The sequence below is a fragment of the Argentina silus genome (assembly GCF_951799395.1).
Source record: "Argentina silus genome assembly, chromosome: X".
In the NCBI taxonomy this organism is placed as follows: Eukaryota; Metazoa; Chordata; class Actinopteri; order Argentiniformes; family Argentinidae; genus Argentina; species Argentina silus.
Window position 1 is genome coordinate 8,960,171 of NC_139653.1, and position 13,866 is coordinate 8,974,036.

A 13,866-nucleotide genomic window follows, 5' to 3' on the forward strand; every position below is an offset into this window, starting at 1 on the left:
CAAACCATCTTGATGTCACAACAACAGTGCATTATTGGTAGAGTGTCAAGAAGGGTACATTTTTATATTAAGTTAAAAGCCTAAATATATATGTAGTGTATCACAAACATGAGAGTTTATGTTTAATATAATACTTATAATATAATAGTGTACATTGTTAGTTTGTGGAGATATTTCATGATGCAACCTTTACTTTAACCATAATGTGATCTTGATGACCACGCAGAATACATGGTTTCACCATTCAGAATGGTGAAAATGGTTAACTGTAATAACTCTGACATAAAATCAATGAGTGTGCAGTAAACAGAGACATTTGCTTGATCAGTATGCAGAAATGTATTCAAACTCATTTAAACAATTAATCTCTATAAAAAACATTTAGTCATTTATCATGTTCAACAAATATTGGTCCGGTTCGAGATATTTGAGAAACTCGTAGAAAGTGTGCATTGAACCATATCCTTATCTCGCCTCCTCCTTTTTGAACCCAAGACTTGGTCAAAACATCTATGATGGAAAATCCTCAAACATTGACAATTACACAGCATGATAACATTTAAGCAGGAGAAATATTTTTCTGTGTAAGACATGACCATGTTCAAAAAGCAGTTTGACCCTCAGACTTGTGTGAGCTTGTTGAAGTAGTCTTCAAGGATACCCTCCACCTCCTCCTCTGTGTAGTCTCGAACCTGGAAAAGGGAGCCATCATCCGCCCCCCTGATCATGGCAGACAGGGCTGGACATGAGGAAAGAAACAACATCATACATAGTCATAAGGTAAGTATACAGTATAATACAGTATAATATGATCACTTGCAGTAGTGACTAACTCATAAACAAGTCTGATTGTTTACGTTCATAGTCTGCTGTGATAGCCTACTACTTCAGGTATTCAGATTTGAATATAACCATTAAAAACTACAACATTATGTTGATCCTTTGTTTAATGGTATAATACAACTATAATTCCCGTAACCAGTCATTACTGAGGATATACACTCACCGAGTAATTTATTAGGAACACTATACTAATATTGGGTAGGGCCTCCCTTTGCTCTCAAAACAGCCTCAATTCTTCGTGGCATTGATTCCACAAGATGTTGGAAACATTCCTTTGAGATTCTGGGCCATATTGACATGATTGTATCATGCAATTCCTGCAGATTTTTCAAGTGCACTTTCAAGCTTTGAATCTCTCATTCTACCACATCCCAAAGGTGTTCTATTGGATTCTGATCCAGTGACTGGGAAGGCCACTGAAGAACACTGAACTCATTGTCATGTTCATGAAATCAGTTTGAGATTACTTTTGCTTTGTGACATGGTGCATTGTCATGCTGGAAGTAGCCATTAGAAGATGGGTCAATTGTGGCCATGAAGGGATGCACATGGTCAGCAACAATACTCAAATAGGCTGTGGCATTCAAGTGATGATTCATTGGTATTAACGGGCCCAAAGTGTGCCAAGAAAACATTCCCCACACCGTTACACCACCTCCACCATGAGAAGGTGTACAGGTGTTCCTAATAAAGTTCTCAGTGAGTGTAGGTCAGAGTACCTAATCATTTTCATCAATGTCAAAAGGTGAAATGTTACCTTTTCCAGAGGAGGGCCGGAAAAGACAGAGGATTTTCTTATGCATGGCCACAGCCCTGCCCAGCTCATACCCAACTCCAAGAGACGGCTGTGTCACCTCAGCTATGATTACTGACGTCAAAGAGAAGAAATGTTTTGCTATGTTTAACTTTTGCCTTGAACCATTGTGTAACTATAGCAACACACACTATTATATTATAACTGTGTCCCTATTGCTAAGACAAAATGTGTACATTTGGAGAGAATAATGACATGTTAAATGCCTAGATAGCTGCCTCTTATGCTGCGTTGAGCATACAGTGGGGGAAATAATTATTTGATCCCCTGCTGATTTTGTTAGTTTGCCCGATTACAAAGAAATGAGCGGTCTATAATTTTTATGGTACTTTTATTTTAACAAATAGAGACAGAATATCAACAAAGAAGTCCAGAAAAAACACATTATATAAAGTTATAAATTCATTTGCATTTGATCGAAGGAAATAAGTATTTGATCCCCAAGCAAAACATGACTTAGTACTTGGTGGAGAAACCCTTGCTGGCAAGCACAGAAGTCAGACGTTTCTTATAGTTGGTCACCAGGTTTGCACACATCTCAGGAGGGATTTTGGTCCACTCCTCTTTACAGATCCTCTCCAAATCCTGAAGGTTTCAAGGCTTTTGCTTGGCAACTCGAAGCTTCAGCTCCCTCCACAAATTTTCTATAGGATTAAGGTCTGGAGACTAGCTAGGCCACTCCATGACCTTAGTGTGCTTCTTCTTGAGCCACTCCTTTGTTGCCTTGGCTGTATGTTTTGGGTCATTGTCATGCTGGAAGACCCATCCACGACCCATCCACAGTTCTCTGGCTGAGGGAAGGAGGTTCTCGTCCAAGATCTTATGGTACATGGCCCCGTCCATTGGCCCCTCAGTGCAGTGAAGTCGTCCTGTACCCTTAGCAGAGAAACAACCCCAAAGCATAATGTTTCCACCTCCGTCTTTGACGGTGGGGATGGTGTTCTTGGGATTGTAGCATTCAGCATTTCTCTCCCTCCAAACACGAAGAGTCGAGTTTATGCCAAAGAGTTCAATTTTGGTCTCATCTGACCACATCACCTTCTCCCAAGCCTTCTCTGAATCATTTAGGTGTTCATTGGCAAACTTCAGATGGGCCTGTACATGTGCCTTCTTGAGCAGGGGGACCTTGCGGGCACTGCAGGACTTCAATCCGTTACGGTGTAGTGTGTTACCAATGGTTTTCTTGGTGACTGTGGTCCCAGCTGCCTTGAGATCATTACCAAGTTCCTCCCGTGTAGTTCTGGGCTGATCCCTTACCCTTCTCATGATCATCCTTACCCCACGAGGCAAGATCTTGCATGGAGCTCCAGGCCGAGGGCGATTGATGGTTATTTTGTATTTCTTCCATTTTCTAATAATTGCACCAACAGTTGTCTCCTTCTCACCAAGCTTCTTGCTGATGGTCTTGTAGCCCATTCCAGCCTTGTGCAGGTCTACAACTCTTACCCTGATGTCCTTTGAATGTTCTTTGGTCTTGCCCATGGTGGTAGAGAGGTTGGAATGGAAGAGATTGATTCTATTGACAGGTGTCTTTTATACCCATAACAAGCAGAGATTAGGAGTACTTTTCCTAAAGTGACAGGACTAATCTGTGTGCCTCATGGGCATATAACCGGTCTGTATGAGCCAGAATTCTTGCTGGTTTGTAGGGGATCAAATACTTATTTCCTTCGATCAAATGCAAATTAATTTATAACTTTATATAATGTGTTTTTTCTGGACTTCTTTGTTGATATTCTGTCTCTATTTGTTAAACTAAAAGTACCATAAAAATTATAGACCGCTCATTTCTTTGTAATCGGGCAAACTAACAAAATCAGCAGGGGATCAAATAATTATTTCCCCCACTGTAGCTTCATGTCCCTTCATCCTTGGTATATTTTGCCCTGGGCTTTACTGCATTTTGCATTTATTGATAGGAATGGATATAACATGCATGTTATTGTCTATTGTTGTATGTTTGTCTTATTTCAATGGTGTAAGTGGCAACTGAATTTCTTGACAGGGATGTAATTGTGTAAGACAAACCATCTGTTGTGAAGGTGATTAGAAATCACTAGAGATGAGGTAGCCCTGCCTGACATGTAAACTTAACTGTTGCCCTTAGGCCTCAGATGATATTCTCTTGGCCTAATGGTAGATAAGTCTTCCATGTATTTGGAATCACACTCTCATGATGAGGTAGCCATGTAGACCATCAGACCTTGATGATGTCCTCTTAATGGTAATGGTGGACGCTTCCATGGACGCTTTTCCACGCATTCCATGTGGGAGACCGGGGTTCGAACCCCACCCAGGCATTCATTTCACATGATTCAAACAGAAATTAAATGACTTCATTGTCAGGCATGTGCTTCACACAGTCTGTTCCAAGTTACTTAACCCATATCTTAGCACCAGTCTCCTTCCACTTGTGACAAATGCAGTAGGACTACTTGACATTTTACTGAACATTGACATGCTATCTCACCATCAGACGTCACAAGCCATTCCAAGTCTCGGTCGTGGATATATTTCTCTCCGTCGAGCACTGCATCCTCACCTAGGGACGTGAAGGTGTAAGATCAAAACAAATGTGTGTAATGCATAGTAACACACAAAGCACGAGTACTGTTTTAAGCAAGATATCGTCATAATATTGGCAACGGTCCCTCGCTTACCAGAGATCCCGACTGAATAGCATATAATAGGTAGCTACTGCTACACTGTGCAACAAACTACATGGAAATCGAGTACTCTAACTCTCACCTTTTTCTGTAAGATCACTCTGGCTCACGTGCTCTGTTAGAACTGTGCCATATTTCTCCAAGTTCTTCACAATTCTCTGATAGATACCCACATCCTGTCTACCTCCACGAATACTACCACAAAAGTAGATGCGCATAGCTGGCTCTCCACTTTAGTTTCTTAGTTTTAGAAATGTTTAAAACGCTCTTCGAAGTGAAAATGCAGGCTAAAGTTTATATGTGAATGGCGGGCTGCAGGGTGCGTGTGTGCATGTGTTATGGGTTATGTTCATGCATAGTTCAATACTTGCATGGCGCAATGGCACCACCCCGTGGTTTAATTTAAGGAAATAACAAAATCAAGGTTTGAGAAGAGACCTTAAAATGACGACGGACACATAAACGATACTCAACGTAAATATTGTTCCATAATCAATTATCAATGCGTGCGAATCGTATCTTATACCTAAAGAGATCGCATTCTCTGACTGTAAAATGTATTGCAGCGTGATGACGTTAGTTTCACGTATATTTTCATTTCCGTGACATACAGGAACCATAACAGCAGCCGGTGATCTGGCCCAAAGAAAATCAATCAGAATTTCAAGGTTAGTGAAATTATGTATTATTCCACACTACTATAGCAATCTACATGACAGTGGGTTATAATAATGTATTATTTCACTTCAGTATCAAAGAAACAAGTGATGTATCACGAGCATTCTTCTCCCCCTTTTTCTTGAGCTTGCTAACTGTTAGCTAGCTAGCTTAGCTAACGAACGTCGTTCGCGCATGAACCAGTATACTAGTATTTGATCAGCCATAGTGGATAAACATACACATATACACACATACTGTCTTGATCCTGAAATAAAAATAAAATAAAAATAAAATTAAGAACAGCAAAAAGGGAGCTGTAGTATAACATCTCAGACTTGGGGTTTGGATGAAGGGGAGTGTATGATATTAGTAGCCTACAATGACATTCTTATTTGCAAGAACCAAGCTCACAAGGCCTCACTTAAACCAGATCTTTCCATCATCAATGGACATACATCAATACTTCAAAGAGCAGGGTTCCAATAGTAATTGCATTTTCTTACAGACTTAAAACGCCCCTATGCTGCAGTCCAGGTGAGAACTTAACAAAAGATGATATCAAAACAAATAGGCCTAGATCACCTACCCATGAACACTACTCATCCTGATCAGGGCTAAGGTTTGTCTTGACACATGAACCTTGAACAGATTCCCACGAAGCTAATATTCTCACCCTCAGCCAGGGCTTCTGCCTGAGTTCGGCGTCTGTGGATGGAAGTGGAGAGATCAGGAGAGATGGGTCCTGAAAGAATCTTGCCAAACTCGGAGGAGGAGCTGGGTCAGGAGAGGCCGTCGGATGGCGGGGGGCCTGTGGTGGGTGGAGAGTGGAGTGGCGAGGACATGGAGGAAGACGAGGGGGGTGTTGGAGATGAGGAGGAGGACAACGGAGGCTACTATTACCAGCCACTAAACCAGGATCCAGATGGACTTAACGGGGTACCCGTGGACCAGCCTGAGGATGGCATCCCCATAGCTGAGCAACTGCAAGAGGTTCAGGAGAGAATAGAGGTAGAATCCGATTCCCATTTTTCTAAGTCAGAAGACTCAGAACTTACTGCAATGTCAAGTCTGTGCATCATCATCATCATCATCATCATCATCTTCAGGCTCAGGCAGTCTGGTGGTTTGATGACATCACAGGTCTCACACTGACTTGGTTTTTGAATACTTGGCTGTACTTGACTGTCACGACTTGTTGTGAATTAATGTGCATATAGTATCTCATCAGTATCTCAATCAGTGGCATGTGTTAATTATCACAATACACTGTGATATATCAGTTTGATCCCATTTGTGAAGGCACTGATCAAACTCCATTGGTTGCTCTCCAGGCGATGGGCCTTCATCTGCCCCCTCCCCCAGACAGTGATGAGGAGGAGGACCCAGAGGGGGCCGCTGCTCAGCGCAGCGAGGCCTCCATCCCTATGGATGCAGGTGAGGAAGCCCTGCTTCATGGGCCATGCTCCTCATGATGAGGCGTACTTGCATTGGACTGATCATAACTAACCTTCATTCAACAGAATGGGCCATGTGGCTCACTCACTGTCATTGTGGCCTTGTTTTGGTGAATGTCTTGATGCTGTTAAAATATAGATACTTATAAATATAGATACAGATACACCAAATTACCAATGTCATATGCTGGTTCACGCTGTATGTTCATGCATTCCATTGTTCTCCAGACCACGTGGAGCTGGTAAAGAGGACCATGGCAGCAGTGGCCCTGCCCTCCCTGGGCATCCCCTCTTGGGCCCAGGAGATCTCAGACGACCAGTGGAAGGACATGGTTCAGCAGACGCTCCAGACTCGGCAAAGCTCTGAAGGCCTGAGGCTAGAGCGCAAATGAGACTGAGCTGAACCACAGCACCATGTGAAATCGTGCCCTGCATTTCACCGTCACACTTACCCCCAACACCTCATCTCTCTGAGGTCCTCTGAGTTTGTCATGGTATAGTGTCTCTATTCTGTAGAGATGTGTGATTGTGAAAACCCTCTGTCAGTTTCCTACCAGATTTTCTCTATTGAATATTTGTGATACTACTCCGAAACACCCTCTACAAATGCTCAGGGTCATTTGTAGATTCATATGTAAAGGAGGTCAAATTAACTATAGTGAGGCATCACAAATATCTGCCACTTCTCCCTTTTAAAGAAGTTAAGTCAGTGCTCTCATAGATGAATGGAATTTAATCCAACAATTGTTACTAATCGGTATTGACTGATGAGGCTAGTTGTTGGCCTTGAGGAGTATGAAAACAAAATGCTATACTGTACATGAACCAGGACTTTCCATGCCTTCTCAAACGTTCTAGTGTACAGTCAAATGCCACCTGCCTTTAAGTTTTATCAAGGTTTTTTTAATGTCCTTTTGTTTTGCTTCCCTCTTGGTGTTGATTACCATATTGCATATAGTATTTAATAATTGTCTGTTGAATGTAATACATTTGTGTATATATATATGTATGTATGTATGTGTGTGTGTATATATATATATGTGTGTGTGTGTGTATATATATATATATATATGTATATATATATATATATATAGCATCTCTGTAACAAAATTTTTTTCTTGACATTAATTCAGTCCAATAGACCAAAAACAGTGATAGATATTATTCAAGTGCATTGTGTAAGGATAACACAGACTCAGAAATTCCATGGATGTCAAACATGTCCACTTTATTTTTGAGTTTTTATTTTGTTCTGTACATACATGAACATCTGTACAAAATATGACTTTCATACTATGTAATGCTCTACTTAATTAAAGTACAACATATGTACATATGACCTGGAAAGCAGCTTAAGATTAGTGTCAGATCTGGGCGGGGAGTGGAGGGGAGAGACCCTTTTGTTTCAAAATGTCCTCTTGAATTTGTCTTTGGCTGCTGGACACACCAAGTGCAGACCTCATCCACTTTGTCATAACTCAATGCCATGACATGTAGTGTCCAGGAACAATGCTACAATATTTCTTGAGAGTCTGCCGTCTCAAGGGCTACATCTTTTGGGTACATACTGTAGTCAATAGGAATGTACAATCTGTATATGTCTATTATTGTTCTGTAAGAGAACAGTAATCAATTATTGATATTTATAAGTGAAATTGCCACTTTAATTGTATTATACAATGTACATGAATATATTTCTCGTCCACATTTAATGTCACTGGAGGACAAATCAGTGCATGAATCAATTTGATTATTTCTTTGGGCTGAGAGTATCGGGGTAATCGCTACTGTAACAGTACTTCCACAAGGTTGTTTACTGCAGCTACTCCAGCATAGTAACACTCATTCAGGTGTTTTGAATCCAACTCTAAAATCTATAACCAACTAGACATGGTGTGTATTTTGACTGCCTTAGACTTATAACAGCATGTTTGAGGGGTAACGATTGTTACACTAAGCATGTGAGAGGACAAGAGTGGGTTTGTCCAGCAGCCATAATGTTGGAATGGTCAGAGTGATTGACAGAAAGCTCAACGGACGAGACTTTACGACAGAATATGGACGACGTGCAGAAAACAAACAGACGAAAAAAAACATTAAATCGGGAGGAGGGGGTGTGTGGGATAACCTTACAGGAAAAGGGGATGGCAGGTGTGCAACCCTAAGCAATATACACTATCATATACAGTACACAAATATTTGCAACAGTAACTGCAGGCTTTCCTTTTCCCCATATAATGTGCCTGATAATAAAGCAAGTATCTTTTTTCCGACTGTATATAGTCCTATAAGGAGGATTGTTTGCGCACATCCATACACCATACAAAAGTGCATGGGTTTGTTGTTAAACTAAAAAAATATTGCTTAGGCGCTTGAAATAAACAGTAGAGCACAATCTAGTACATAAACCTATTCACTCAAGCAGGTTCAGAGGGAAAGATAAGGAAATAGGATATGTTATCCTAGTGAAGATTCCTTACACTTGGTAAAATAACCCTTTCCTCAATGTAACGAGGCACCCTAAACAGGGACTTCGATATCAATAAAAAAAGAGAAAAATCCACAAACAAAACATGAGGAAGGCCAGGAGGTGACAACCAGGAGGAGGTGGCTACAGAGTAACTAAAGAGGCAGAGGCCACATCATTCATTGGACAAGAAACAATTAACACATAATGAACGAATGTGAAAGGAATGAATTGGGGCAATAATTATGGCAATCAGTCTGAAGACAAGCAGAGTGAAATACGTTAATCTTCAAGCAAACGGAGAAAGGGATGGACGGATTAATAGCCGCAGCCTATGGTTGCCTTTCCAAAAAAACACATCTCAAGGACACAAATCCTAGCATTCTGTCCACCTCAAACAGTTATTTCCTAAAGTTTAATTTTGACACAGCAGCATGATTAAGCAAAAAGGCCAGAGGCTGTGATTTATCGTCAATATTGTCACAGGGAGCGGGAATTGTTATGCATGACGCGCAGCAGAGTGCAGGTGTGGTGTCAGTATACAGTATATTCCCTTGTCAGATAGCGTATAGCTGACTTAACAGAAACACCAAGCAAATTGTCCCATTACCTTTGGTGCCCTGAAATAGGTGATTTAACCGTGACATTATCGTTATTAAATCACTGCTTTGAACACCTCTCGGCCAATCACGATGCTTGTTTTCATTAACCTGTTGTATAATTCACAGAGACAGCAAAAGTGAGACATTTGTTCAAGACTCATTCTCTTTCATGGACAATAGCTTATATAATATTTAATAACAGTGTTTTGGATTTTTAAGTGCTTTAGAGTGGCTCGCAATTAATGTATGAAAAATTTCACATGGCCATCAGTTTTATGAACTACAAAACACGTGTCAAAAACAGACCAAAATAAAAACTCACTCCAACTCTTTCATCATGCGACCAGCTGCGCCTGTACTAAAGTGATTATTTCTCATTGATGCTGACATAAACCAATCAACTAGGATTTACAATCATGCTTGCATACGACTAACCAACAGGGAAAAGGGTTATTCAACAGACACTGTAAGGCCATGACTTAAGGGTTCTAAACTGTGAAATTATGATAACCTACTATACTTAAATCTGAGCAACACAGGTTCATGAAAGAGACTGACATATACCAAGTAATTAAATGAATTAAAAAGATAAAGGCAGACATCTTTATTTCTTGTGCTCTTGTTTAATTGCCTTATGAGCCTTTTGTCTCACTTTTGAATTGAGGCTACCCCAACAATGTCCCCTAGATATGCCTGTTACCTGGGAGTTACAGAGGAGAACCACAGCCTCAACTACAGTATATTGAGCATACATTCACTCTGCTGGACACCAGCTAACTAGAGCAAGGCCTTATGATCCACTGAACCCCCCCCCCACTGAACCCACACTCCTCACTCCAGACAGACAGGACCCTTAATACTGCCCCCTATAGGTAATGATGAGTAGTGGGTAGAATGCTCAGCACAGCAGGTACTCAGGGACTGAAGTAACCCAAAGGGGGAACAGAAAGAAAAAAGAATCATGCTTCAGGGATGCTTACTCTCAATACTATTGTTGTGTTATTGTTGTCCTCCTGCAACATAATGATTGGCCCACTATAGTTAGGTGTGTATGTGTGTTTATATGAATTTTAGGTGTGTGTGTGTGTGTGTGTGTGTGTGTGTTCTTTTCTGTTCTCTGCGATGGCTCTGGTTTCTGCGGCAGATGGGGTTCTCCGATAGAGGTGGAGGGGAGGAGAAAGTGAGTAGAGGGGCGGTCAGGTGTACAGCAGGCGACTTTTGGATGAGAGATGTGGGGGGCGGGGGGTTAGGTGCGGAGGGTGTCACTGCTCTCTGGTCAGAGTGCCTCCTGGTTGGCCGTCAGGTACTCCTCCGCTCTTTTGTGCGACTCCAAGGCTTTTATAGTGTACACATCCTGCGGCAGCTCCGACTTCCGCCGCATCAACACCTTGTCCTTCTTGATCTCCTTCATCCCCTATGGAACAACACAGAGACAGAGAAGGGTGAGACTAGTCCTTGATCTCCTTCATCCCCTATGGAACAACACAGAGACAGAGAAGGGTGAGACTAGTCCATTGAACACACATACTGTATCTGACACACCAGTAGGCCCTTTTTAGTTGAGGGAAATTCATAGGTAGAAAGTCTCTGGTCAGTTCAAAATGTTATTGGTTGAGATGAGTGGACTCTTGAAGATCTCCATGTGAGTGTTGAGCAATCATGATAAACAACAAAACACAAGTGTGCATTTAACTACATGCAGTGATGTGCTGTTGCTGTATTGTATGTGCCTACAGTTCAGTGTACCTGTAGGTGTGCTGATGATACCTGTGTGGCCTCAGTCTCTACAGTCTTCTTCAGTAGCTGAATGTCCTCAGCAGTGGGCGTCTCAGTCTCCATGGAGTACAAGGGCACCCCACCCGCACTCTCATTGTACATCATGTACTGGATAGAGAAAGACACGCACGCGCACGTGCACACGCACACATTAGTTCTAAAAAATTAAATACATCCACAATTGTACAGCACCAAGACCAATATAAGGCAGTTTATTGGAGTGAGTGTGAAAAGAAGCAGACCTCTTCTTGTGGTTGCACACCAGGTCGGAGGGGAGGGTAGACCTTGGTAATCTGCAGGGAAAGCAGAGGTTAAGAGACAGATATTTCCTCTGTCACTGTCAGACACACACCAACAGCCTCCTTCTTAATTAAAAGCTCAACTCTTTCTGCCTGAGCCTTTGGAGCTGTCACAAGAGATGATGAACTGTGATAATTAGATTTGTCTGGAACAAAAGGACCTAAAGTTGAATTAATTAAAGCATGACCCTGTTTAAAAGTAAAAGATCCCCGCCTACAACTCCTATTGTACAGTCAGTTTCAAACACAACTGTAGCAACAGAGGACTGAGGAGTTTCTCTCCCACTTCCCTTAGTACAAGGACATTAGGGGTGTTCTATAGTACACTGACATTATGGGAAGCATTCAGAGAAAGAGAATCATTGATACAGAAGGAAGCGTATAGGGACATTTGATACTGCATACATATACACTCACTGAGCACTTTATTAGGAACACCTGTACACCTTCTCATAGTGGAGGTGGTGTAATGGTGTGGGGAATGTTTTCTTGGCACACTTTGGACCTGTTAATACCAATCAATCATCGCTTGAATGCCACAGCCTATTTGAGTATTGTTGCTGACCATGTGCATCCCTTCATGGCCACAATTTACCCATCTTCTAATGGCTACTTCCAGCATGATAATGCACCATGTCACAAAGCAAATGTCATCTCAAACTGGTTTCATGAACATGAAAATGAGTTCAGTGTTCTTCAGTGGCCTTCCCAGTCACCGGATCTGAATCCAATAGAACAGCTTTGGGATGTGGTAGAACGGGAGATTCACAGCTTGAAAGTGCACCTGAAAAATCTACAGGAATTGCGTAATGCAATCATGTCATCATGAACAAGAATCTCAAAGGAATGTTTCCAACATGTGAAATCAATGCCATGAAGAATTTAGGCTCTTTTGAGAGCAAAGGGAGGCCCTACCCAGTATTAGTATAGTGTTCCTAATAAAGAGCAAAGGGAGGCCCTACCCAGTATTAGTATAGTGTTCCTAATAAAGTACTCAGTGAGTGTACAGCAGACCGCGTCTGAACAGAGACAACTAAAACCAATTATGCACTATCTACAAATGTTTATGTACAAATACATTGCACTTCCTTATTCACGGACACTGCTTGTTGGAACGGCTTGATTAGAGTATTTCCATAATGTATGATGTTGACAACCATGCAGAAGGGGGTTTACCTCAGGGTTCTGCTTGGCTAGCTCCTCTATCTTATGCCAGACCTCCTCCCGTTCTTTCAGTTTGTACTTCTCTCTGAAAATCAGCAACAACAAAAGAGTTTTGAGTTTGAGCACACTAGGAAAATGACTCATCTTGCATTTTATTCCGCTTTGACGGGGAATCAATAGTTCCAGAAGGGAGCTGCTGATGTTCCCTCTAAGCATGTCTGGTGCAGTGGTGTCTGTCACTAACTTCTGTTTCTCTGCCTTGCACTGCTGGGTGCAGTCGTCAAACAGCTTCTGGTTCATCTCCATGAAGAGCTTCAGGGCATTGTAGATTAGCCCATGGATTGTCCTGTAGAAGGAAAGACCAAGGAAGGGCCATTACAATCACATGGTGCTACTGTGACAGACCTGGTATCAAACATTGACAAGCAACAGGCTTGTGTGGAGGTACATCAGTTCAGCTTAACCCATTTGTGCCGACTGCCGCACGACATCTACCGCCGGTTGCTGCGTTGCGCACATTTGAATTTACCGCCATTTTTGATTTGTCGTAATTTTCATGAGTGCAGCATATAATGCACTGTCATTGGTTCAAATACACATGAGGTGGGTCTTGTTGATTTTTTAAAACCACGTGAGCACCCGAATGTCGTGTCGTGTCGCGGAAAATCAATCAGACATACAAGTGCGTTCGGCGAACCACAAGACATTTGGGTACTCACGTGGTTTTAAAAAATCAACAAGACCCACCTCATGTGTATTTGAACCAATGACAGTGCATTATATGCTGCACTCATGAAAATTACGACAAATCAAAAATGCTGCGCTGCGCAGCAACTGGCGGCAAATTCAAATGTGCGTAACGCAGCAACCGGCGGTAGATGCAATGCTGCGTAGCGCAGCATCCGGCACAAATGGGTTAAGAGGTGATTGACTTCAGAGTGCAGCCTGGGTCATACTTGTTCCAATGGCTCTTTGAGTTCTTGTAGAGAGCGGGGAACATGATGGGGAGGATCTTGGCTGCGTTGTCACTGATCAGGCTCATGATGTACTCGTTGTTCCAGTAGTACAGTGCTCTCTCTGCCACCTAGAAGACAATTTAGGAATGGATTAGAGACAGTACT

The 13,866-nt window shown here is 41.9% G+C and overlaps 3 protein-coding genes across 5 annotated transcripts in view; 1 reads left to right on the forward strand and 2 right to left on the reverse strand.

The window, feature by feature from the left end:
* Positions 1-172: 172 nt before the first annotated feature.
* On the reverse strand, positions 173-4,614 carry dnph1 (2'-deoxynucleoside 5'-phosphate N-hydrolase 1). The gene is made up of 4 exons (XM_083694435.1): positions 4,406-4,614; positions 4,128-4,199; positions 1,601-1,711; positions 173-739 (listed from the first exon to the last, which is right to left on the reverse strand). The coding sequence occupies exons 1-4, from the start codon at positions 4,539-4,541 to the stop codon at positions 621-623; spliced, it is 438 nt and encodes a 145-aa protein (XP_083550561.1). The 5' UTR covers positions 4,542-4,614; the 3' UTR covers positions 173-620.
* A 316-nt stretch (positions 4,615-4,930) lies between these two features.
* mea1 (male-enhanced antigen 1) lies at positions 4,931-7,776 on the forward strand. 2 transcript variants are annotated; one of them, XM_083696123.1, is made up of 5 exons: positions 4,945-4,991; positions 5,489-5,517; positions 5,663-5,991; positions 6,315-6,417; positions 6,666-7,776. In XM_083696123.1, exons 3-5 carry the CDS (start codon positions 5,695-5,697, stop codon positions 6,827-6,829), a joined length of 564 nt encoding a protein of 187 aa, XP_083552249.1. In that variant the 5' UTR covers positions 4,945-4,991; positions 5,489-5,517; positions 5,663-5,694; the 3' UTR covers positions 6,830-7,776. The 2 variants fall into 2 exon arrangements, with proteins under 2 accessions (XP_083552248.1, XP_083552249.1); XM_083696122.1 differs by lacking the exon at positions 5,489-5,517 and having other exon boundaries at positions 4,931-4,991.
* The window catches only part of ppp2r5d (protein phosphatase 2, regulatory subunit B', delta), a 29,445-nt gene continuing 22,812 nt past the window's right edge, over positions 7,234-13,866 (reverse strand). Inside the window, exons 12-17 of one of the 2 annotated variants that reach the window (XM_083696121.1) lie at positions 13,702-13,829; positions 12,990-13,091; positions 12,758-12,830; positions 11,525-11,575; positions 11,274-11,390; positions 7,234-10,920 (exon numbers count right to left, since the gene is read on the reverse strand). In XM_083696121.1, the coding sequence (XP_083552247.1) occupies positions 10,783-10,920; positions 11,274-11,390; positions 11,525-11,575; positions 12,758-12,830; positions 12,990-13,091; positions 13,702-13,829 (609 nt within the window). In that variant the 3' untranslated portion in view covers positions 7,234-10,782. Of the gene's footprint in view, positions 10,921-11,252; positions 11,391-11,524; positions 11,576-12,757; positions 12,831-12,989; positions 13,092-13,701; positions 13,830-13,866 lie in introns of both variants that reach the window. The other variant, XM_083696120.1, reaches the window with a different exon arrangement.

Bases quoted from the DNA above. Each gene is read 5' to 3' on its own strand.
- dnph1 (XM_083694435.1), bottom strand. From the start codon at position 4,541: ATGCGCATCTACTTTTGTGGTAGTATTCGTGGAGGTAGACAGGATGTG. The intron at 4,200-4,405 runs GTGAGAGTTAGA...TCACGTCCCTAG, and splicing joins GAGTGATCTTACAGAAAAAG to GTGAGGATGCAGTGCTCGAC. The intron at 1,712-4,127 runs GTGAGATAGCAT...CTTTGACGTCAG, and splicing joins ATGGCTTGTGACGTCTGATG to TAATCATAGCTGAGGTGACA.
- mea1 (XM_083696122.1), top strand. From the start codon at position 5,695: ATGGAAGTGGAGAGATCAGGAGAGATGGGTCCTGAAAGAATCTTGCCA. The intron at 5,992-6,314 runs GTAGAATCCGAT...GTTGCTCTCCAG, and splicing joins AGGTTCAGGAGAGAATAGAG to GCGATGGGCCTTCATCTGCC. The intron at 6,418-6,665 runs GTGAGGAAGCCC...ATTGTTCTCCAG, and splicing joins CTCCATCCCTATGGATGCAG to ACCACGTGGAGCTGGTAAAG.